We start from the raw sequence: 22,810 nt of genomic DNA on the forward strand, positions 1-22,810 counted from the left end.
GATTTTGGCAGAGGTTCCTCCTCGATGTATTCTTGCGAGCGTTGTCGAATACAGACTGAACTGATGAGCCGCAGCTCCCTATCGGCTACCCGATCGATCGTGCTGACGATCGTCGGCGGAAATGCAAAAGATCGCAGAGAGCGATAAGAGATTGATTGAGAGAACGCAACAATTCATGATTACATTAGAACAGTCCAAAATTCTTATATCTAGGGTAACAAATTCAATCATCGGCAGTAGTTCTCCAACATGCCGGCCCCGTTGAAAGGCACTTTCAAGAAACCACCAAGCGCCTCCAGGCTCAGTGGGATGGTTGGACAGCTGCGTCGGTTGGTAGGTCGGATGGCTGCTCGGATGGTTCCTCGCTGGGTTGCTCGATGGGCAGCGGACAGACCTCCGTGATTGCACGCCGATACGTGCCGTGCGCCGTGCGGACATCCACCACACGAACGAGCCCATCTTTGCCGGGGAACACCGCCTCGATCCGGCCCAGCTTCCAGCGCATTGGAGGAGCGTTGTCCTGCTTTAGGAGAACCATCGTGCCGACTTCGATGTTTGGGCGGACCACGGGCCATTTCTTGCGGTTTTGGAGGTGGCCGATGTAGTCGCGCGACCATGCTCTCCAGAAATGCTGGAGCTTTTGTTGCATCTTCTGGAAAGAGTTGAGCCGATTAATAGAAATGTCGCACAGATCGGGCTCAGGGATGGAGAACAGCGGTTCTCCGACGAGGAAGTGCCCAGGAGTGAGGGCAACCACGTCAGTGGGATCGGAGGAAAGAGGAGTAAGGGGTCGGGAATTAAGGACGCCTTCGATTTGGACGATCAGGGTGTTGAAATCGTCAATGGTGAGCAGCGTATCCTTCATCACGCGGTAGAGGTGATGTTTGAAGCTTTTAACAGCGGCCTCCCACAGCCCTCCGTGGTGCGGCGATCGGGCAGGGTTGAAGTGGAAGGTGATCCCCTTCTCTGCGCAGTGAGCGGCGACTGCATCCGACGAGTGCATCGCATCGAATGCTCGGCGCAGTTCCTCCAGGTGGCGATTAGCCCCGACGAACGTTCGGGCGTTATCGCAGTAGAGGTCGGTCACGCGGCCGCGACGTCCAACGAGGCGCTTTAGGACGTTTATGAACGACGCGGACGTGAGGTCGTACACCATGTCGATGTGTACCGCTTTCGACCACATACAGACGACGATCGCGACGAATACTTTGACGGACGCGCCGCGACGATTCGGTGGCCTTACGGCGAACGGCCCGCAGTAGTCGACACCACTGCTCGCGAACGCGCGCGACGGAACGAGACGAGCTGCTGGCAAAGGCCCCATCATCTGGTCAATGCTTCTTGGCTTGCAGTGGAAGCAGTCCAGACACTCGTTGACGACTCTCCTCGCAACATCTCGCCCCCTGACCGGCCAGTAGCGCTGACGTAGCGTCGATAGCAGCAGTTGTGGACCCGAGTGTAGAGTATCCCAGTGGGTGTTTTTGGCGATCAGATGTGTCAGATGTGCTTTGGCGGGCAAAATTATGGGGTACTTGGTGTCGAACGGTAAGCTGCTGTTTTCCAACCGGCCGTGCACTCTGAGCAGACCCTCCGGGTCGATGAAGGGATTCAAGGTCTTGATTTGGGATTTGAAATCGAAGTCTTTACGGACTGGGCCGGGATTTTTGAGAAGATGCTTGATTTCCTGAGCGAAGTGGGTGCGCTGCGTCAGTGTGATGAGCAGCTTGAGTGTGTCGTCAATTTCTCGAAACTTTAGAAAACCATTTCGTCGTTCTTCGGGACGGCTGCGACAGTTGTCCGTGAATCTCCGAATCCAAGAGACTGAGCGGAGCAGGGGCAAGAGTGCGGAATGATCTTCGATTTGGATGCGATCTTCGAGAGAGCTTGTTGTGAGCACCGACACAGTTTGGCGTGCTTCGTCGTCACGAGCCTGCATGTGTAATGGTGAGAGTTCAATGCAGTTTTGGGGCCAATGCGAAGAGGGCAGCTCGATGACCTCTGGTCCGTGCTCCCACAATACACATCCAACCAGCTCTGAAGGAAGAAGTCCCCGAGAAATAAGATCTGCTGGATTCAGGTGGGTTGGGATGTGACGCCAGGGCATGCCCTGCGTGAGGCGTTGGATTTCTGCGATCCGGTTCGAGACGAACACCTTCCAGGTTGATGAGCACGACGCAATCCAATGCAAGACGATCGCAGAATCGGACCAGTAGACCACTGGACAGCTCAGGTTGGTAGCTTCCAGGACAGCTGCGGTCAGTTGGGCCCCCAGCAGAGCTGCGCACAGCTCGAGACGGGGGATCGTTAATCTGCGCCTAGGGCAGACGCGAGATTTCGAAATGAGCAGGTTGACCTTCGACCTGCCGTACGAGTTGGTTGACTTCACGTAGACACAAGCGCCGTACGCTTTGTCGGACGCGTCCGAGAAACAATGCAGCTCGATGACCACTGAGTGATCGATTAGAACTCGGCGAGGGATTTTGAGCATGCTGAGGACGCGAATTTCGATTCTGTACTGCTTCCACCATTCTTGATACTCCTCTGGCAGCTCTTGGGTCCACCCGAAGTTCTTTTCCCACAGCGATTGGAGAAACATTTTTGCTCGAACAATGACTGGTCCTGCCATACCAGTTGGGTCGAACAGCTGCGACAATTCCGAGAGAATGAGTGCCTTCGTGATTGGCTCCGTCGAGTTGTATTCGGGAACCTTGCAGCTGAGGTGGTCAGGCACCGGCTGCCACAGAAGGCCGAGCGTCTTGATCGATCCGGATTCGCTGAGCTCCAACTCGGTTCGGGGATCTCGGAGTTCCTCGGGAATGTGAGACAGAACGCGAGAACTGTTGCTGCACCACTTGCGCATGGTGAAACCGCCAGATCCAAGAAGTCCGATGAGTTGACGATTAGTTTCCATCAAGCGGTTCTCGTCGTTGTCACCCGATAGGTAGTCGTCCACGTAAAACGATCGCTTGACTTGAGGAGCAGCGAGGGGGTAGTTTTCTGCCTCGTCGTCGGCCAGCTGGTTCAGGACGCGGGTTGCGAGGTACGGCGCGGGGGCGGTACCGTAGGTAACAGTGTTCAACTGATACGTCTTCAGGTCCTCGTTCGGGGTAGATCGCCATAGAATCTGCTGCAACGGCCGATCGTCCGGATGGACGAGTACCTGCCTGTACATTTTCTCCGCGTCGGCAGTGACGACGTACTTTGGCAGACGAAATCGCAGAATGGTGTCCAAGAGTGGTGGTTGCACCGTAGGTCCAATGTAGCATAGATCGTTGAGCGAGATGTTGTTTGACGATCTACACGAAGCATCAAAGACCACTCTGGTTTTTGTTGTTGTGCTCTCTGGTCGCTGGATCGCGTGGTGAGGAAGGTAGAAGTGAGGCTTGCTGAGATCTGGAGTGACCTCTTCCATATGCCCGAGCTGTTCGTACTCCGCCATGAACTTTGAGTACTCCTTGTTCAGCTCCGGGTTCGACGTGAACTTCCTCTCAGTACTAAAGAATCTGCGTTGAGCGACCGCAATCGACTCTCCCAAACTAGATCGCAACTCCTCACGAATTGGCAGACGAACCACGTACCGACCGTCAGGGGCTCTAGTGTGGGTCTTCACAAAATGATTCTCGCAATACCGTTCCTCGAGGGACAGGGCCTTCCCTGTCTCAAAGCTCTCCACCTCCCAGAACTTGCGAACTGCAGCTTCCAGCCGTTCGACAGCAGTAACGTTGCAAGTTACGGATTGTTGTGCGGGTGTATCCGTGTCGCCAGCGACGACGTATCCAAAGACAGTGTTGCGTAGTGTTGGTAGGCCAGATCCAATCGATAGTTGTTCACCCTGCAGGATGGCGAAAAAGTGCTTGACGCCAATGATCATGTCGACGTCATGAGCGATGTTGAATTTTGGATCGGCAAGTGGGAGGTGGCGAGGAATGACCCACTTCGAAACATCCACGTTGGTAGTGGGAAGGATTCTGGTTAGGGAGGGCAGAATCAGAAAGTCCATGCTTGTGGTGTACGGGCCCACACGAGACGAAACAGTGATTGTGGTTTGGTGCTTCACTTTCTTGACAGTTTGACTGATACCGTACACATCGACGTTTGCGGGTTTGCGTTTCGACCGCAGAGCCTGCGCGAGAGATTCGGTCACGAAATTTGCTTCAGAGGCGCAATCCAACAGGGCTCGAGCATGGATGTGTGTGCCATCTGCACACATCACCCTAACGTAGGCGGTCAGCATAAAGACGACAGCTTGACCAGCCTTCGAGACGAACGAGTGGGTTTGAGTGACTGCTTGGCTGTGAGTCACTTGCGAGTTGTGAGACCCTGACGGTACTGCGTGCGAGACCGACGACGGAACGAACGAACGCGAAAGACATTGCCCAACCGACGGCGACGGGGCCGATCCCATTTCCCGAGGGACCACGTGACACTGCTCGGCAGTGTACGTAACCGACGACGGAGACTCGACGACCGAAGCCAATCGTGAGGATTGTTGACAGTGGGCAACTTGTACAGCTGAGGCCGTTGGTTTGTCGGCGGCAGCTGTGTTCAGGTGTAACAGTGTGTGGTGGCGTTTGTTACACGTTCGGCACGAACCCGCAGTGCATGCTTTCATCATATGGTTTGCCTTTAAGCAGTTCAAGCAGAGACCGTGCTTTTTGGCAACGTCGAAGCGGTTTTGTGGCGAAAGCTTCTTAAATTCATCGCACTGGTGCAGCATGTGCTCTTGCTTGCACAGCTTGCACTGGGATAGCGTATCACTAGTGTTGGTAGAGTGGTACGCTGAGGTCTTCGAGCGAGTGGATTTGTGTTCGACCTTGGGTTCGGGTTTTGTGCCGTGTTGCGAAGTTTGGGAGAGCTTTAGAGATTGTAACGTGCGAGAGCGCTTGAGGATGTATGCAATCAGATCAGGGTAAGTAGATTTCTGGTCGTCCTCCAAGCTGTGCTCCCACGCCGTCTGGGTTCCAGGATCAAGCTTGATGCTGAGAAGGGTGACGAGGAACGAGTTCCAGTGATCTTTGGACTCTTCAAGCTTGTTAAGCACGCCAACGCGCTTCTCAAATTCGTCAGCGAGTTCCGAGAGCGCTGTCGACGATTCTTTGTGAACAGAAGGAATAGATAACAGCGCCATGTAGTGCTGTTTCAGGAGCAGATTCTTATCATCGTACTTTTTCTTCACAATGTTCCACGCGATCGTGTAGTTTGCCGTGTTCACATCCAAATTCTGAATGCGCCGCGCAGCATCCCCTTTCAGCACAGATTTCAAGTATTGAAACTTCTGCACCGATGACAAATGGTGGTTCGAATGAATAAGTGAGTTGAACAGATCGTGAAAGTTCAACCACTCATCATAATCCCCGTGGAAATCAGGGATTTTCAATTCGGGGAGCCGGACGGAGGAATGAAATGCAGGTGGAGCAATGGGGGAGGGAGGCGCGTGAGTGTTCTGGGTGGCGATTTCCAATTTCGACGAAAGAGCTCCCTTCAGCTCAAAGTAGTCGTTTTCAAATTGAGTCCTAACAGCGTCAGGCTCGTCGGTCAAGGGTTGGCTAAACTCAATTTCAGCTTGCACCTCGTTGAATTCATCCCAAAGATGATCCAGTTTCTCGAGGCGAAATTTGAGTTGGGGGAAATCCCTATCGAACACAAAATTATCGTCGTAATGGTGAATCAACTTTAGGGAACCCAAAATGTTGTTCCGACGAATCAAATGCTGCTTCAGTTGCTTCGACATAGTGATGAGCGCAAAATCCTCAAACCCCGTGAATTCACACTTTATTTGTCGCAATTGTGGTTCACTTGTAACTCACCTTATCTGCTGCTGTGAGGTTACCTTTGCTCGCTTGGCTAGACCTGCTTCCTCGTCCACGCGGTTTCCACGTGCACAGTCCAACGATGTCCTTGCCTCGTACAAATGTCCAGGTCGAGAAGACTGCCGTGGGCAGATTGTTCCGACCGAAGATCCCTCGTAGGACGAAATCAGCTACTCTCCGACAGACGACGATTGTTGCCGGAGTCCAAGATTCCCACGATGTTCTCCTCAGGCCGGCCGACGATGGTGATGACCAGGCAGTCCCGGGTTTCGGCACCAAAAAATGTACGCAAACTGGGCAGCTACTCGGCAGGACGTCTTCTCCGTGGGGTTTGTTTCGGTGTGGGGAACTTGCCAAAATCAAAAACGAACTTTCGAAGAAAAACTATACGGCTTTGACTTGGGCCATTTATTCAAAGAAAAAAGCGAAACGTGATTTTTGGCAGAGGTTCCTCCTCGATGTATTCTTGCGAGCGTTGTCGAATACAGACTAAACCTAATGAGCCGCAGCTCCCTATCGGCTACCCGATCGATCGTGCTGACGATCGTCGGCGGAAATGCAAAAGATCGCAGAGAGCGATAAGAGATTGATTGAGAGAACGCAACAATTCATGATTACATTAGAACAGTCCAAAATTCTTATATCTAGGGTAACAAATTCAATCATCGGCAGTAGTTCTCCAACATATACCATTACTCGGCCCATATCTATTATCGGCTTTTATGAACATTGATCATAAATTACAGCTTTTTTGCCATTATGAGGAATGAGACAACTCTTTCGTGATAAATTTGTTGGCCCTGAAAAGGGCCGTTTGTTTCAGAGACATTCTTCCGGCTGCGCCGAGCCAGGTTTGATCGTAGCACCGCATCACGGTTGAACTCTAGAAGCGCATTTCCATCCTGGTGTGCTGGCAATTTCACACAACAGCCGCTAAAAGGGCAACATTTCCGTGGACTTTTGGTAGCGACGAACGATATCGTTAGACTTCTGCACATCTCCGGTGCCCGGCGCACTCTTATGGGCTGCTTTCGATGCTTGCTGCTGCCGCGGGGTCTTTCCTCAGGTGAAGCACCGATTTCTGCTACTGCTTCTGCTGTGTCCTCGAACAGAGTTGAACAGGGAATGGGGAAAAAAATACTGAAACACACTTTTATAACTTCGCGCAAACGCGAGAGGCCTTCCCCTTCCAGCGAGAGAGTGAGAGAGGAAGGAAAGATGGGAGGTAGAGAGGAAACAATATATAAGAAAGTGGCAGGTCTGATTTTTTTCACATTCAACCACCAACTTTCGAACGGTCATCATCGTACCGACGGAGCAATCAGGACTGGACTGGACGCGGCTAGGGAGGCAGAGAAGGCGCCAAGCAGAATGGAGAAAAGCAGCACAATGGAGACCGGACCAGTAGAAGCAAAGCAGACGGAAACCCAACACAGCTTTGTGCGCTGTTTAGAGGAAGACGACGATGATTGGATACGGTCGATTCAGTCAGCTTTCCTTGGGGTTTTCAGACGTTTTGGAAACAGGCGGTCTACCCGCAGACGGCAGAATGAGCGCAGCTGTGGCTGCAAGTAGGAAGGCAGCAAATTGAAATCAACGGCCCTTTTCAGGGCCACCAAATTAGTCACGAAAGAGTTCTCTTCTCGATTTCCTAAATTGCAAATGACAATTGCACGTATGTGTGTGTGTGTTTACGATTTTCTATATTTATTTATAGTATAGTGTGAGAGTTTTCTCACAAATTATGATTCTTAGAAAACATTAACTGATCTTTCAAAGCCTACCTAAGACGCTCATATTAAACAGATCAAAATTTGTTGTGGAGCAAAGAAAATCGTTAACAGAAAGTTTAGAATGACTTTGTGATACATTGGCCGTAGGAACGGCAAATCAGTGTATGTGTGTGGAGGAAGGGGATAATAAAATGATTACTGCGATGCAAAATTTTTGTGCCGCAAAGAAAATCTATTACAGAAAATCGATGAAAAACTCATTCGTAATCAATTCGAGCTTTTTAAATGTTTGCTGCTGAAATTTCCTTTGCTGTCGCCGGGTGCTGGCAACAGCCTTACAAAAACATTACACCATCGAGACAAAGTTGAACGTTTCAGTCCACCCAGCTCGAGCATCTCCGCCGCCAGGTAAACCGGGGCACTGGTATCGATGAATTCGGTTTATTTGCGTTTCCGCAAGACCACCGTCTCACCTTCCGATGGTGAGCGCCCGTGCCGTGTCGTTATGCACTCTCTAACTGTCGAGAGTGAAATATGACGAAAACGAGAAATCGACCTAGGGGAAATATACCCTTTCTAATCAAACACCTATCTTCGTCATATGGAGAGTTTGGTGCTCGATTAAAGCTCCAAAAATACTATTTAGGCTGTAAACTTACCAGCAACAGCACCGCCTCGAGTAAGCACGCAAATGTATGCCACTTACTGGCCAAAAAGATCAAATTTAATGCACTTTTGATCATAATTTCTATTTTGCGAGACCATTTCTCATCATTTTGGTGGCACACACATCCACACGCAAGATCAGAGGTTGACTGCTTAACGAAAGTCGCCATCAATATCCTTTCACTTGCGCTAACGATTTCAAAGCGCTTAAAATATAAAATTGCTTCCAACTACCGGCAACATGTTCTTTTGACCGTTACTTAGTCACTCACTTGAAAAATAATCCCGAAACATGTAAATAATTAGCAAGCGCCATCAAAAAAACAAACGCGCCAAGTCTTTTGACGTTTCAATCTTGATGACCCATTCCAAGCGAAGCCTGAAGAAAACCGAGCGAGAGGCAAAAGCAAATAAAGAACAAAGGGTGGCCACCAACACCACCAGCAGCGCTTGTGGTGTTGCCAGGAAACTTTCTCTATAAATGCTACTTTTCGTGAGTGTTCGCGCAAAATTTCATCAATTTTGGCAGCATCGACCTATATTTATAGATTTTCGTTTTGGCATTTCGTTCCACGAAGAAATCTTGATGGCGAATGCAGTAAGAGTGCAGAGAGAATGCCGTAGAAACGGCAAAACAAGAAAAAGTACTGCGCGCTTGAGAGTGTGTGTGCGTGCCTTTCCCAATCACTCAATCGAGGGACGTAACATTCAAGTACCTAAAATAACCCTTACTCAAGCTCATAATTTTTGGATCGTCGTCGAGGTCACATCAGCAGCAGCAAAAGAAAGCGCAGAGTGCGAAATTTACCCGAGGCAGCCCAGCGGACAAAAACGCCTAACAACCGCTGCACCGCAGGAGAAGTAAAACACAGGCCAAGATCCCGAAGGAGAGAAGAAACAGGCCGCGGCCCATCCGTTGGTTGCCGAAACGAATCTGGCCGCCATCACCCTGAAGCGGCCCAAATGGCGCACTACACCTCGCAGAAGACCGTGTTCATCCGGGAGATCCAGACTGTCGTTTGACTGCTGCTGTCCGAAGAGTTGGACAAACATGCCGTGTCCGGTTTCTGCGATTCTGAAAAAAACAAACGGCCCTTTTCAGGGCCACAAAATTTCTCACGAAAGAATGATTCTTGAAAATTTCGAACGGTTGTTGACATGAAAAGTCGGTGACGTAGGCACCATCTTCCCCCCTCCCCCCTCAGGAATGTTCCCTTAATTTACATTTTAAATTATCAAATGAAATTCACCACAGAGTTTGCATGAAACCACTGTTTATGTGTGCTAAATTACTAAAATACCATGCGCGCTTGTGCGTGTGTGTGAGTACGAGAAGTGAAACATCGCCTACTGTGATGGATACTTTCTGTGGCACAAAATGCACAAGAAGAGGCAGAATAACTCAATTGAAAAGGGCTGAACTATTCTGTAATTTCCCAGACAATTTTTCAACAAAACTGGTAAATGCAGGGCTGCGATTTGATCACTAGAGGGGATAAATTGGCAACTGAAATGCAAAATTAAGAGTAAATTTGCTCAAATAAATTCAAGCAAAACAATGTAAAGGGGCCAATGTGAGTTTGTAAACAATGAGTCTATCCTGCTCACTTCTAATGTAAACATCCACTGACGTGAGCAGGATAGACTCTTTGTTTACAAACTCGCATTGGCCCCTTTACATTGTTTTGCTTGAAATGGAACTGATTGAAGAGTAACTCTTTCGTGAAACTGTTGTTCGTCCTGAAAAGGACGGTTTTTTGTCAAAAATTAATTCGCTGCCGCCTCTGAATCTCCTCCTGGGTCTTTTTCGGCAGCAGGACGGCATGAATGTTCGGTAAAACGCCGCCCTGCGAAATCGTGACCCCGAGCATCAGCCGGTTAAGCTCCTCGTCGTTCCGGATGGCCAGCTGCAGATGGCGAGGGATATCCGAGTCTTCTTGTTGTCCCGTGCAGCGTTTCCAACCAACTCGAGGACTTCCGCCACCAAATATTCTAGCACGGCAGCCAGGAAGACCGGGCACCGGCGTAGTTGCCCTTCACTAGGAATCGGTTGAATTGTCCGACGGGGAACTGCAGCCCAGCTCGCGACGACCGTGTCTGCTTCTCGCCGATGTATCCTCGTTCACTGTCAAGGTTGATATGAGAACGAAAATGCGAAATCGACCTATATTTATAGTTTTTTGTTTTGGCATTTCGTGCCACGAAGAAATCTTGGTGGCGAATGCAGTAGGAAGGCAAAGAGAATGCCGTAGGAACGGCACAACGAGCAAAAGGGGCGGAGCATGCGTTGACGCGTTTTGCGCACAAAACCAGTGTCTAAATTTTCATCATTTCTCGTTGGACCATTGAAGAAGATACCACGGATCGAATTTTTCGAAAAGTCGACTGCTGCTGACTCGGCGTTCCGGCCAGGAAGATCGGCGCTCCAGCCATCGCAAGTGTCCTCGCGGGAGATCCAGATCACCGTACGACTGCTGCTGCCCGGAGAGTTGGCAAAGTATGCAGCGATTCATAAAAACAAGCGGCCCTTTTCAGGGCCATCAAAATTCTCACGAAAGAGTTATATCTTGAAAAGTCTTGAACAAGTAGCTGATAACTGTAAATGTAGATGTAAATTCTGGCGTAACACTTAAAAAAGGCGCATAAGCATTTTGACAAAGAAGTCCAGCAATTTGAGCAATTTTACAGCTGGAACTATTTTTATTAAAATTCGTTTTATTCCAAAATTTAAATAAAAGAAAGGTTGCGTCTTCTGAATCACGCTCTTATTTGTTGTTATTTTGCAATGTAAATATACTTGTGGATTCATTGATTTCGGCGCAGATGGCCTCCTCGGAAAAGCCAACGACATTCTACAGAATCTCAAAAAAATTAATTAAGACAGTAGGATAAAGAGCAACTCTTTCGTGAATTTAGTTGTGGCCCTGAAAAGGGCCGTTTGAGTAAATTAGTTCACTGTGGAATCATCATCATCCGGTTGATTGAGTATGAAGCTCGCTTTTAAGTTTCCTTTTGTAAACAAACGGAAGTCGAGTAGAGATAATTCTACTTTCCGCTTCCGGCACAGGAGGCAGAGAAATTACATTTCCCGCGATCAGAGGCAACTGGCCCATTAATCCTGGACAAATGCCCAAATCGCGCTGCTTGGCCATATCAGTTGAGCTGTTGCTGCTGCTAATGCGTCTGCTGGAACGGTTGACGATGAAATGAGAATCGCTCGAGCGACGAAAAACTCTTTTATACAATTTCTGAGCGGTACATTTCCCGTTTGGTGGTACACGCTGATTGGGTTCGATGCGTCGAGCTTCCCTTCCGCGGACGTTCGATTCAAGTACCTAAAATCGTCTCGGACTTAGCAAAATTGAACCAACCCCGAGACCACAAATTCGACAGAAAATCAACCGGAGCGCGCTGAAAATGGACATCGGACCGCCTTGACAGCAGGCAAAACCAGTTTTGGGACCACGGATGGCCAAACCTGCGCGTGATACGGTCGTTGGAAACGATAATTGTCCCTTGTTCCGTGCCCACCTGGTTCGGTTGAGTTTCCACCGGAGCGAATAGAAAATGGGCAGCAGCGAAAATCAACAGGTGATGCGCCAAGTGGAAAGAAAAGTCCACCTTCCTCCCTCCCTCCCTTCCTTTCCTCCTCCATCACATCCTGCAGTGCTGTGCATTTCGGGTTCCGTGGAGGATTTCCTCCATGCGATGCGAAAAATTCAAAAAACAAAACGGTCCTTCTTAGGGCCAATAATTTAATCACGAAAGAGTTTCTCGACTTATACCCGAAAGGGTAATTAATCAATCAGCTTGCATTTCAATGAGAGTAGCAAATGCGCACACATACACACTCCCCGTATGATTGTACACGCTGATTGGGTTCGATGCGTCGAGCTTCCCTTCCGCGGACGTTCGATTCAAGTACCTACAATCATCATACCCAAAAATCATACCCAAAACAAAATCGACTAGCGAGGATGTCACAACACCTGGCGAATCATCGCAAGCGAAGGCGCGAGGAGAGTGCGCGGGAGGATGGAGTGGTGGCACCACTGAGGCAAGCCGAGACGATCGCTGATCGTGACGAGGAGGAGATGGAGGACGACGTGGAGCAGATGGTGGCGGAGGCAGAGGAGCGCCAAACGCCGGTGCCCCGGAAGAAGAGCACGGAGCGCGTCAGAGCTTTCCGAATGCGGGAAAAACTGAGAGCGCAAGCTGTGCACGATGCGGAGGGAGCAGAGGAGTCGAAAAAAGCGGTTCCGCGGATGACGAGCACTGAGCGCGTTCGAGAATTCCGAAGGCGGAAGAACCTGGAGAGGGAAGCGGATCTTGGAGGTACTGTTGGGGCTGGAAATGCTGCAGCAGCTGTGGATTTGGAGCCAATGCCCGGCCGAAGCACTGACCCTGTGCGATTCTACCCAAGCCGTGACCCGATCTTAAACCTGGAACCGATGCCCGGCGGGAGTAGGGATCCTGTTCGATTTTTCCCACGTCCCGACCCGGTCCAGATTCCAGCGCGCTCTAGAGGGGGCACGTCCCGGGCCGATTCCGGGAGAAATCTTGGTGAGTTTTTCAAGAATATTGATTTATTTCCATTCAACTTCATGAAAATCCAAAATTTGTCTCTTTATTCTGTTCAAATATCAACAGAAAATCGTGATCTTTTATGATGTTTTTGATTTTAAAACAAGGACTTGCAACATCATTCGCATTCTTTATGAAACTTTAAATTTAAAATTATGTTTTGTTATAACATTTACAATAGTTCAAAAATAGAACAACTTAAAATGCCAATCCATCGAATTTTGACGTTGGATAACGTTTAGGTCGAAAGTTCTGGGGTGGCATTCTGGACAACAACGTGTAAATCAGCAAAAACGTATAACCTTGTTCGATACAGCAAAAAGGGCAATTTAAATATCCTATTGAACAAACACTGAAAGGGTTCGGGATATATTTTGTTACTGACTTTTGAGTTTACATCTTTTAACGAGAGTTTGACCCTGATGTATTGGTTTATCAGAATCTCATGAACGATTAGGTTTAAAACGTGTTATCTTACGTGAATCTACAGCACAAAATATTTTCAATAAAATCAAAAGCAACAATTTAGATCTTCCTGTATCTTACAGGAATCGTACCGACTCGTTCCGCTCTGAACGAGTCCTCTCAGGTATCAGTACCCAATAGTCAGGGTAAGTCTGGGTAACTTAGGGAGGTCTTTCAATAGTGTACCCAAATGTTTAATGTTTTGTAGAGACGGGTACGACTGCCACAGCTGGTGGCAAGCCAGATTGCGCGAAGGCCGACATTGCTTTTCACAAAAAGTTTACCAACAACAAACTGGGTGATTATTGCAATGTTTGTGAACGCATCTGGTTCAGCAATGACTTGAGGTCCATCACAAGCGATGGCGGGAGAGTGTTGGTCGAGGCAGGCCACTTTGAGTCAGTCGCGGGATTCAAGGTGTGCCAGACCTGCCACAACTCACTGAGGAATGGAAAAGTACCCACTTTGTCCACATCGAACGGATTTACCTACCCGGAGAAGCCAGCGAACCTTCCACCACTGGATCCGATCACCGAGCGGTTGATTGCGCCAAGGCTGCCGTTCATGCAAATTCGTCGGCTCAGTCATGCGCGAGGTGCAAATTTTTATCAATTTTGAATTTAGTCGTTGGTAACGTGCTTTGAAATTTTAGGAAGCTACACAATCATCGGGCAGATCATAAATGTCCCTGTTGATGTCAACGAGATGGTTCGGATGCTTCCGCGTCAATTGGAGGATGATTACGCCTTTAATGTTTGCATTAAAAAGCAATTGATCCACAAGTCTAACTACCTGCAGGGATATGTCAAGAAGTCTGTCGTAAAAGCTTGGCTTCGCTATCTTATCAACACTCCGTTGTATAAGCGCGAAGGTATCGTTTTGGATGAAAGCCTCATGGGACCAGATGTACCAGAAGGTACTGACGGTGAGGAACTGATTGAGCTGGAAGTATCGGAAGTCGTGGATGTCCCAAGAGATGTCCCAAGAATTCCCCAGCAGAACGACCAAATTGCACTTGACGTACTCGAAACTGAAGCGGAATTGTTCACAGGACAGCAACAGACCGTCTTCTGGAACGAGGACATGAGTCTTAATATTGCTCCTGGTCAGAACCGAATGCCGACTTCCATCGTGTACGATCAGTATGCAGAAGAGCTTTCTTTTCCCGGAATCTACCAAGGAAAAATGCGATCGTACAGGAAAGGGGTTCGCGTAACTCCTTACGATAAGGCTACCAGTGAAACTAGACGACGTGACCGGCGTGGAGCAAAGCCGACTCACATCCTGTACATGGGTGTTAAGATCATGCGTCTTCGGGTTCACGATGGAGTTTCGAGCACCTTTAGGGTCCAAGGTACGAACAATGTGACCCGTGCTCAACTCAGTGACCCGCAGTTCATGCAGTGCCTTATCGAGAGGAACTTCGCGTGGCTGAAATCGATCCCGAACTCGGCATTGTACTGGCAGATACGGGAGAAAGATTTGTTCGCCATGATTCGACAGCTGGGAAAGCCGACGGTTTTCTTGACAATGAGTGCTAACGAGACTCACTGGCCCGAACTGCTGAAGATACTGTACAAGCTCTCGGATCAAGAGAACAGGATCGACTTGACCGAACCGATGGAGCAACTAACAGCACTTCAAAGAGCAGTATTGGTCAGTGAAGATCCAGTCACGTGCTGCCTCTATTTCAATAAGCTGATCGAAGTCATCCTCTTGATCTTGGGTTCGAAAACTCATAGCCCGTTCGGGAAGTACTACGTCGTCGATTACTTCAAACGGATTGAGTTCCAGCATCGCGGTAGTCCCCACTGCCATGCAGTGCTTTGGCTCGCCAACGATCCCAAGGAACCTGCTTCCGAGCACATGCCTGCTACTCTGGAACTGATCAACACCATCACTTCCATTAGATTCGAGGACCTTCCCACTCAGACGGCTACTAAGCAGGTTCATCGTTGCACGTTCACTTGCACAAAGCGAGGGGAAAAGCGCTGTCGGTTCAATATACCGTACTGGCCTATGAAGGAACAACGGGTCCTGCTTCCTCTTAAGGCTGACGACAGTCGCCGCAAAGAGTTGAAGAAACGCGCTGAGTGCGTGATGTGTGAAAATGCGTGATGTCCTGGCAACAATGGTATTCGATACGATTGAGGACTATCTGGCCCACTGCGAGTGTACATACGAGTACTACCTGGATGTAGTTCGTGCATCGCTGAAACAGCCTACGGTCTTCTACAAGCGCTCGATGGATGAAAAGGAACTGCGAACGAATCCGTTCAACGCATGGATTGCGGACAAGCTGCGTTCGAACATGGATCTCCAGTTTATTGTTGACGAAAAGAAACTTTGCCACTACCTGGTAGAGTACGTCAACAAGTCCAATCGTGGTGTTAGTGGATTGCACCGAGAGCTGATCCTCATGCAAGAGCAGAACCCCGAGATGGACTACGGCGAGATGCTGAAGAAGATCAGCCTGAAGATGCTTGGAGCTGTGGAGATGTGCGCTCAGGAAGCAGCCTGGTTCCTACTGCGATTGCCGATGTCCGAGGCAAGTAAGAAAGTTGAGTTCATTCCAACTGCGTGGCCTCAAGACCGGACAAGAAGCAGGAAGCATTTCAAGACCATGGATGCAGAAGGAGTTGGCGATGACTCGACTGATGTGTGGAACAAGAACATCATCGAGAAGTACGAAGAGCGTGAAGGCCTGGAAGACGTCTGCTTGGCTGAGTTCGTAGCTTGGTATTCTCAGGAAAGAGGTAAAAACAGCTACAAGAAAAGGACACAGCCAAGGGTGCTGCGTTGGCGCGGATTCGGTATGAGCGAGCTTACTGAGTATAAGCGCGAATCTGTTCTTCTGTTTCTGCCATTTCGTAATGAGGTGGTGGATGTTCTCGACCAGAATAAGTTCCTCCAGTTGTACGATTTGCATGAGGAACAACTCTTGGCAAAGCGTAAGGAATACGACTGTGAGTTGAATATGGAGCAAACGGTCGAGGAGTATCTGCGCACTATTGCGAACTTGGATGATGGAGCGGAGAACAACGCAGCAACCGAAAAGCACGACGAGCTGGTGCGGACAGTCATCATGCAGCCGAATAATGATGACTTTGAGCTGCTGCCCACAAGAGGTTTAAGATCTGTCATCAAGCAACGCACAAACGTGTTGTCGAAGGAGGCATATTGTGAGATGATGCGAGCTACGAATGCAGAGCAACGGGCATTGATTCTGCACGTAATCCATCTGATGCATTGCTACGAAGAGCACGAGCCGCTGCAGGTTTTCTTGACCGGTCCGGCAGGAAGCGGCAAAACCTTCGTATTGCGTGCGCTTATGGAAACGATCAATCGGTACAGCCAAACTCACAACTCCCGCGACAACGCGTATGTAGCTTCAGCTTCGACTGGAAAAGCAGCCAGCGCAATTGGTGGAACCACCCTGCACCACGCTTACCACATCACCATGTCTCGCCAGGCAACGAAGATGAATTTCGAAACGCTCCAGATGTACAGGAACGAGATGCAGAATATCAAGTTTCACATCATCGATGAGGTCAGCATGGTTGGCGCCCACACCCTGAATACCGCAAACATACGCCTCCAGGATGTTTACATGATCTATGATGTTCCATATGGAGGTGTGAATGTGTTGGTGAGTGGAGATTTGATGCAGTTGCCCCCAGTCAATGCTCGCGCCGTGTTCAAGCCTCCGTCTAACACCATATGTGGCGCTGTGGTGTGGCAATCGTTGATGTTTCACGAGCTCAAACGGGTTATGCGTCAGGCGGATAAGCAGTTTTCGGACATTCTTACCAAGATTGGTAATGGGCTGAAACTGACCGCCGATGAAACCAAACTGATCGAGAGCCGTTTCTTCACAAAAGAGGATCTGAGCAAGGAGGACACTGGCGGGGCGGTACGACTGTTCCATCGGAACATTGACGTAACCAGCTACAACAACGAAGCGCTGAGAAACATTGACGGGCTAGATTGCACAGCAGACGACACCTTTGTGGGATACAAGACTGCAGAGCAACTGGCAACTGCTCGTATCAAACTCTACAAGATGAATCTGGCTGAAACGGCAGGTTTGCAGTATACAACTAAGTTCTGTCCTGGAATGCCTTACATGGTCACCACAAATGTCAATGTGGAAGATGGCATAGTGAATGGTGCAATTGGGGACTTGATGTATGTCGAAGAGGGTGTTGATGACTCAGAGGATCGCATCATGAGACTTTGGATCAAATTTGAAAACGCGCAGATCGGGATCATTGCGAGGAAAGAGGTGGAGCCTATGATACGCACACGACCCGACATCTTGCAGTCAGATTGGACTCCAATCGTGAAGCGATCCGCAAACATCGATCTGGGTAACCGCATTAAATGCAAGCGCATACAGTTCCCGGTTGCACCAGCTAATGCTCTTACCATACACAAATCTCAAGGTGGAACCTTTGATAAGATTGTGTACGACTATGATAAGTCCCAGGATCAGCAAATGGTGTACGTCGGTTTATCACGTGTGAAGTCGCTGCAGGGCCTCTTTTTGACCAACTCAAAGGGAGACTTCAAGTTCCACCATGCGAAAGGCTGTGACAGCCCAAAAATGCGAGAACTGCGTAACGAGTACAAGCGTTTGCAGAATCACCGTTTGCGCACCATTGTGGACGAAGTGGGTTAGGTCTTAGAGAGCAGCGGACCTGCCACCACGTTGATGACCATCAACGTACAGAGTTTGAGAGCTCACAAGTTGGATATAACCACCGATCCCATACTTCCCAAGGTTCACTTTCTAGCACTGAGTGAGACGTGGCTGGATGACCACTCCTCAGAGGAAATAGAAGGTTTTACCTGTATCATCCAATCGAAGCGGGTTGGTGTGCGATCGGGAGGTGTTGCAATCTACCAGAATACGACCGATCCGGATACTACCTTGGCAGTCCCTCATACGCTTGAAGTGGTGGGCAACGAACGCGACCAAGAATTCGGCAAGGCAGAAAAGTACGGAGATATTTGTGCAGCAAAGGTGATGGTGATGGGTACTGAAGTACTGCTGGTATCAGTATACATCTCCCCAGGAACCACAACGAAGCAGAAAATATGGTTCCTTGCTCGCAATTTGATTCGTACTGCCTATGTGGATACGCCAATGGTGGTTACCGGAGACTTCAATCTTGACATCACCAAGCAGGATAGTGCAGACTTTGTGGGTTATATGCGAGAACATTTCATGCTGAGTTTGTGCAATGATACGAAGAAGACGACCACACTTGGTGGTACAGCTCTTGACCTTACGTTCACAAAGAACATGACGGCGGAGGTCACGCGGTACATTGCATATTTCTCTTATCATCGGCCGATGTTGTCTCTCCTAAGACCAGCAGCATCCGAACCATCTCAGGCGATCTGAACAGCTGTCCTCTGCGCATGACTGATTGCGCACAACTATAACCTGGATTTGACTACAACCTGGATTCGACTACAACAACTACAACCTGGATTTGACAACAGCATCTACACCAACAGAAGACAAAAATGAAACCGAAGAAGAAAATTTATTGTTAAATTCTAACCTCACTGACACTAACACACACTCACAATGAACTGTTCATTTATTAGATTAAGGTCAAATTGAATTCATTGTTACTATTGAGACATTGACACAACTACATAACCTCCTTCCCCTTACAATAATACACAAACACATAGGGATCCAATGAAATGTACATAATAGGTTAAGCTGAAGTGAACAGTGCATACTTTAAAACTAAGTTATGTTACACTTAAATCCCCCCCCCCCCCTCCTTTCCCACCACTTAATGATATTTCTCCCATTGATTAAATATTTAAACTCTTCTACACACACATACAATCACACATACACGTAAACATACACACACATACGCGTAAACATACACACACATACATACGAGTTCACATAAATAACACCTCTACTAATTCCTAAAAATCTACCGATCTAGATCTTTGCAGAGATCATCCATTTATTTTCAGATTTAAACCCACTATAACGATGACGATTGACAGGAAGGACGAGCGACAGGAAGGACGAATGACAGGAAGGACGAACATCCCAAAAACACCACAGACGACAGCCCCAGGATCACCACTAATCAAATTTTCTTTTCAGGGCACTCAAAACAAACGGTCCTTTTCAGGACCACCAAATATCTCACGAAAGAGTTACTCATCGCAAATCAAACCAAAGCAAACTAATGAAATGCAACACAAAAAGAACAATCTGGAATTAATCTATTACTTTATTTCGTTCCAGATTAACCATTCATACTTCCGTAAGGAAATTAGCGGACGGATATCTCACGACTGGCAGATTTTGAATCAATTCTAGTTCTGCTCTCAGAATTTCATAAACATCTGGTCTATTCCGGACTATTGCACCGGAAATCACGAAAGAGTCATTCTTAAACAAATAATTGTTGATAAATAAATAAAACCCAACAATAAATCCCCCTTTCTAAATTTCATAAAATTATTCAATGGACTAAATAAGAAGGAATGCAAATCATAGTTCTTAAAACTTTTCATATACGTTTGTGTCCGAAGTTCTTCGTCATTATGGTTATGCCTGTAGCATTACCACTGCACCTTTTTTTTTTATTGATGAGGACGATTTAGAAAAAAAGAACACGGAAAAAGTTAATGATTTTTTTTATTATTTTTTTTACAAAAATTATTTTTTTCCAAAAAAAAATATTTTTGAAATTTTAATGTTCTGGGGACAAATCTTGCATCTTTTCAGTCACTCAGAAGAATTGATCAAAATTTTGCTGACAAGTTATGATTTTTTTTAAAGAGTGATCTTGTACTAAAAATTATTTGACCTAATTTTTTATGTAAAATTAAATTTGCAATCGAAAGATACTTTACAATTTTTTTGATAAAGTGTATCGTTTTTTAAATATAGCCATTTAAAATTTAATTTTGTCCGAAAAATTCCGTTTTATTTCATTTTTTCAAATAGTGTTTATGATTGTCCACTCCTTAAATTTTTTTTTTTGCAAAGTTCAGAAAATTTCTTACAATTTCGTCCAAGAAACATTGAAGATTGGATCCTTGGTTGCTGAGATACAGCGAATAAAAGAAAAAGAAACAGGAAAATTGTTTTTTTTAAGTCTCACCCAAACAACCCTTCTTTTTCTAATGTCGATTTTTCAGCATCTAATGGTCCGATTTTTAATGGTAAAATATGAAACATTCGTGAAATTTTCAGATCTTTTCGAAAACAATATTTTGAATTAATATATTTAGATTTTTTTAATCAAGACTAACTGCTCAAAGAGCCAAATATTTAATATTACGCGCTTTTGAAATGTAAGTCTTGATTAAAAAAAATCAAAACATTGTTTTCGGAGAGACTTTACGAAAACCAATGACACAATGTATTTCTTTGGTCATAGGGAAGGCCCCCACAAAGTTTGATCCAAATCAAAGAAATTAAGTAAAATCTATTTCCGGTTTTGGTGGAGAATTGCTCAGCTGGAAAACTCGCCTTAATATTTGAAACAAATCTGATTTTTTTTTGATGATTTTATTCTTTTCTATGTTTTAAAGATAGTACACCACTGTTTTTCCCCATTGAGCCACCCACAGCTCACAAGTGCACTGTAATGTTTCCTCTTGCCCACATTCCGCTCAAATGTTCCTGTTCCGCCCGATGATGGCCCAAAGACGATGTTGGCAAGCAAACTTAACGCTGTTTTATAAACTTTTCCACTTCTACATAAAGATGTCGTCAACATCATCTGGTGGCGCACATACAAACACACACACACACACACACACACATGAGCATGATGTGCTCGCGTTGTACGTAAGCCGAACATGACATTACCCAAGCGTTGGTACAATTAAAAGCTTCAATTGAATTCTAACGAATCTACACCTCCTCCCACTTCCAGCTCAGTGACTCACATCGTAAAGGGTTTTGCCACTCTCATGTGACGCCATGGTGTGCGCTAACCCTTGGCTATTATAAAATTTACCCGGAGCTTAGGATTGACAAGTCAAGGGTTAGTCCGTTCTGGGTGTTTGGATCCATTCGGTCGATTCAGTCATCCATTCGAAGTTACATCGCCGCGCGCGAAAGCCAACTGTTGCAAATGGAACCAACCGTGATGGTTTTACACCCTTTTGCTTCATGTGTATAGATACGGTTAAATCATACAAACAACACCAGCAAAAAACGACGCGCCGTGAGGATAACGACAAACCCATCAACGTTATTCGAAACCGGGCGCATGAGCGATTTGAAAGCCAACAACTGACGCTGCCAATCTGCCGTGAAAGTGATGACATGATTCGGTTTTGTGAATGAGCCAAATTTGGTGAAAAATATCGCTTTTGGAAAACCGGAGGGATCAGCAAACGCTGTGTTTCCTTACTTTTCGACTCATTCCTAATCATATTTCGATGTCGAGCGTTGTTGAATGCTTTGAGCGTGCAGTTGAGTTTGCTGGAACCATCTCATAACATGATTATTTTTTTTTATGAATGATGGAAAATAGTTAAATTGATTAGGAAAAATGTGTATGAAAACCGTAACAGCTGTAGGTTTTTTGATAGTTTTTCCTGCTCCTGTCACCCCTTTTCAAAGTTCAAAACATCGAAAGATTATTGTGTACCGTAATCTGGGGTGAATCGGGACTACAGTCTGAATAGGGACAGCAGTTTTTAGAGCACTTAAAGCTTTTAAATTTGGAAATGGATGTACACATTTTGTTGGCCTGAGTATGTTCTAACCGAAACCAACCAGAAAAATCAAAATATTGTGCTCCAACATGGTTAAAACTGCTGTCCCAATTCGCCCCATGTGTCCCGATTGACCCCAGTTTACGGTACTTAGTCATAGATGAAAGGAACCCCATATCTCTATTGAATGTATTTTAAATACCACAACTTGTACACCGATATGTACCACTAATAAAACAAAATCGAATTGAATCGAAACCGTAACAGCGATTATTTTTATTTTGGGTAATTATCCGCCAACTTACACAGCAGTTGCCCCGATCCCTCTTCGATTTGCGTGAAACTTTTGTCCCTGATCACGAATCTGAGGTCCGTTTTTGCCTTCCTCACCTTACTGAGGAAAGGCTATAAAATCACTCGAAAAACGAACTTCTTAATTAGGCCTTATAGACCCACCTTCACGTATACATATCGACTCAGAATCAAATTCTGAGCAAATGTCTGTGCGTGTGGATGGACGTAGAATTTTTTTTCTCACTCACTTTTCTCGGAACTGGCTCAACCGATTTTGTCCGGATCTGTGTCGTTAGATCAGTCTTCAGGTCCCCTGAGTCTTTTTTGAATATCATTAAGTTTAGTTAAGTACTTCAAAAGTTATGCTAAAAAAACGATTTTAGTTAAAGTTCAGAAGATTGTAAAAAGGGTGGTTTTTGTAAGAAAACTGGTCATGCTATATATTTTTAGAAAGGTATTTGAAAGACCTTTAAAATCAAAGATCTGATAACCCTATCAAAAGTTATTAGCACTTTAGTGTTATTAATGCAC

The 22,810-nt window shown here is 46.8% G+C and overlaps 2 protein-coding genes and 1 pseudogene across 2 annotated transcripts; 1 reads left to right on the forward strand and 2 right to left on the reverse strand.

Moving 5' to 3' along the window:
- Positions 1 to 301: 301 nt before the first annotated feature.
- Positions 302 to 5,731, reverse strand: LOC120425723 (uncharacterized). Its single transcript, XM_039590328.1, has one exon. It carries the CDS (start codon positions 5,729 to 5,731, stop codon positions 302 to 304), a length of 5,430 nt encoding a protein of 1,809 aa, XP_039446262.1.
- Positions 5,732 to 9,872: 4,141 nt separating this feature from the next.
- Positions 9,873 to 11,361, reverse strand: LOC120425716 (histone H2A-like; annotated as a pseudogene).
- On the forward strand, positions 10,998 to 19,043 carry LOC120425726 (uncharacterized). Its single transcript, XM_052706435.1, is given in 5 exon segments — positions 10,998 to 12,557; positions 12,645 to 12,772; positions 13,488 to 13,853; positions 13,911 to 15,352; positions 15,354 to 19,043. Coding segments are annotated over 5 exon segments (5,715 nt in total). The 5' UTR covers positions 10,998 to 12,093; the 3' UTR covers positions 18,669 to 19,043.
- The last annotated feature ends 3,767 nt before the right edge of the window (positions 19,044 to 22,810 follow it).

Source organism: Culex pipiens, chromosome 1 (assembly GCF_016801865.2).
Source record: "Culex pipiens pallens isolate TS chromosome 1, TS_CPP_V2, whole genome shotgun sequence".
Taxonomy (NCBI): domain Eukaryota; kingdom Metazoa; phylum Arthropoda; class Insecta; order Diptera; family Culicidae; genus Culex; species Culex pipiens.

Coding starts and splice junctions, on each gene's coding strand:
- LOC120425723 (XM_039590328.1), bottom strand. CDS start 5,731: ATGTCGAAGCAACTGAAGCAGCATTTGATTCGTCGGAACAACATTTTG.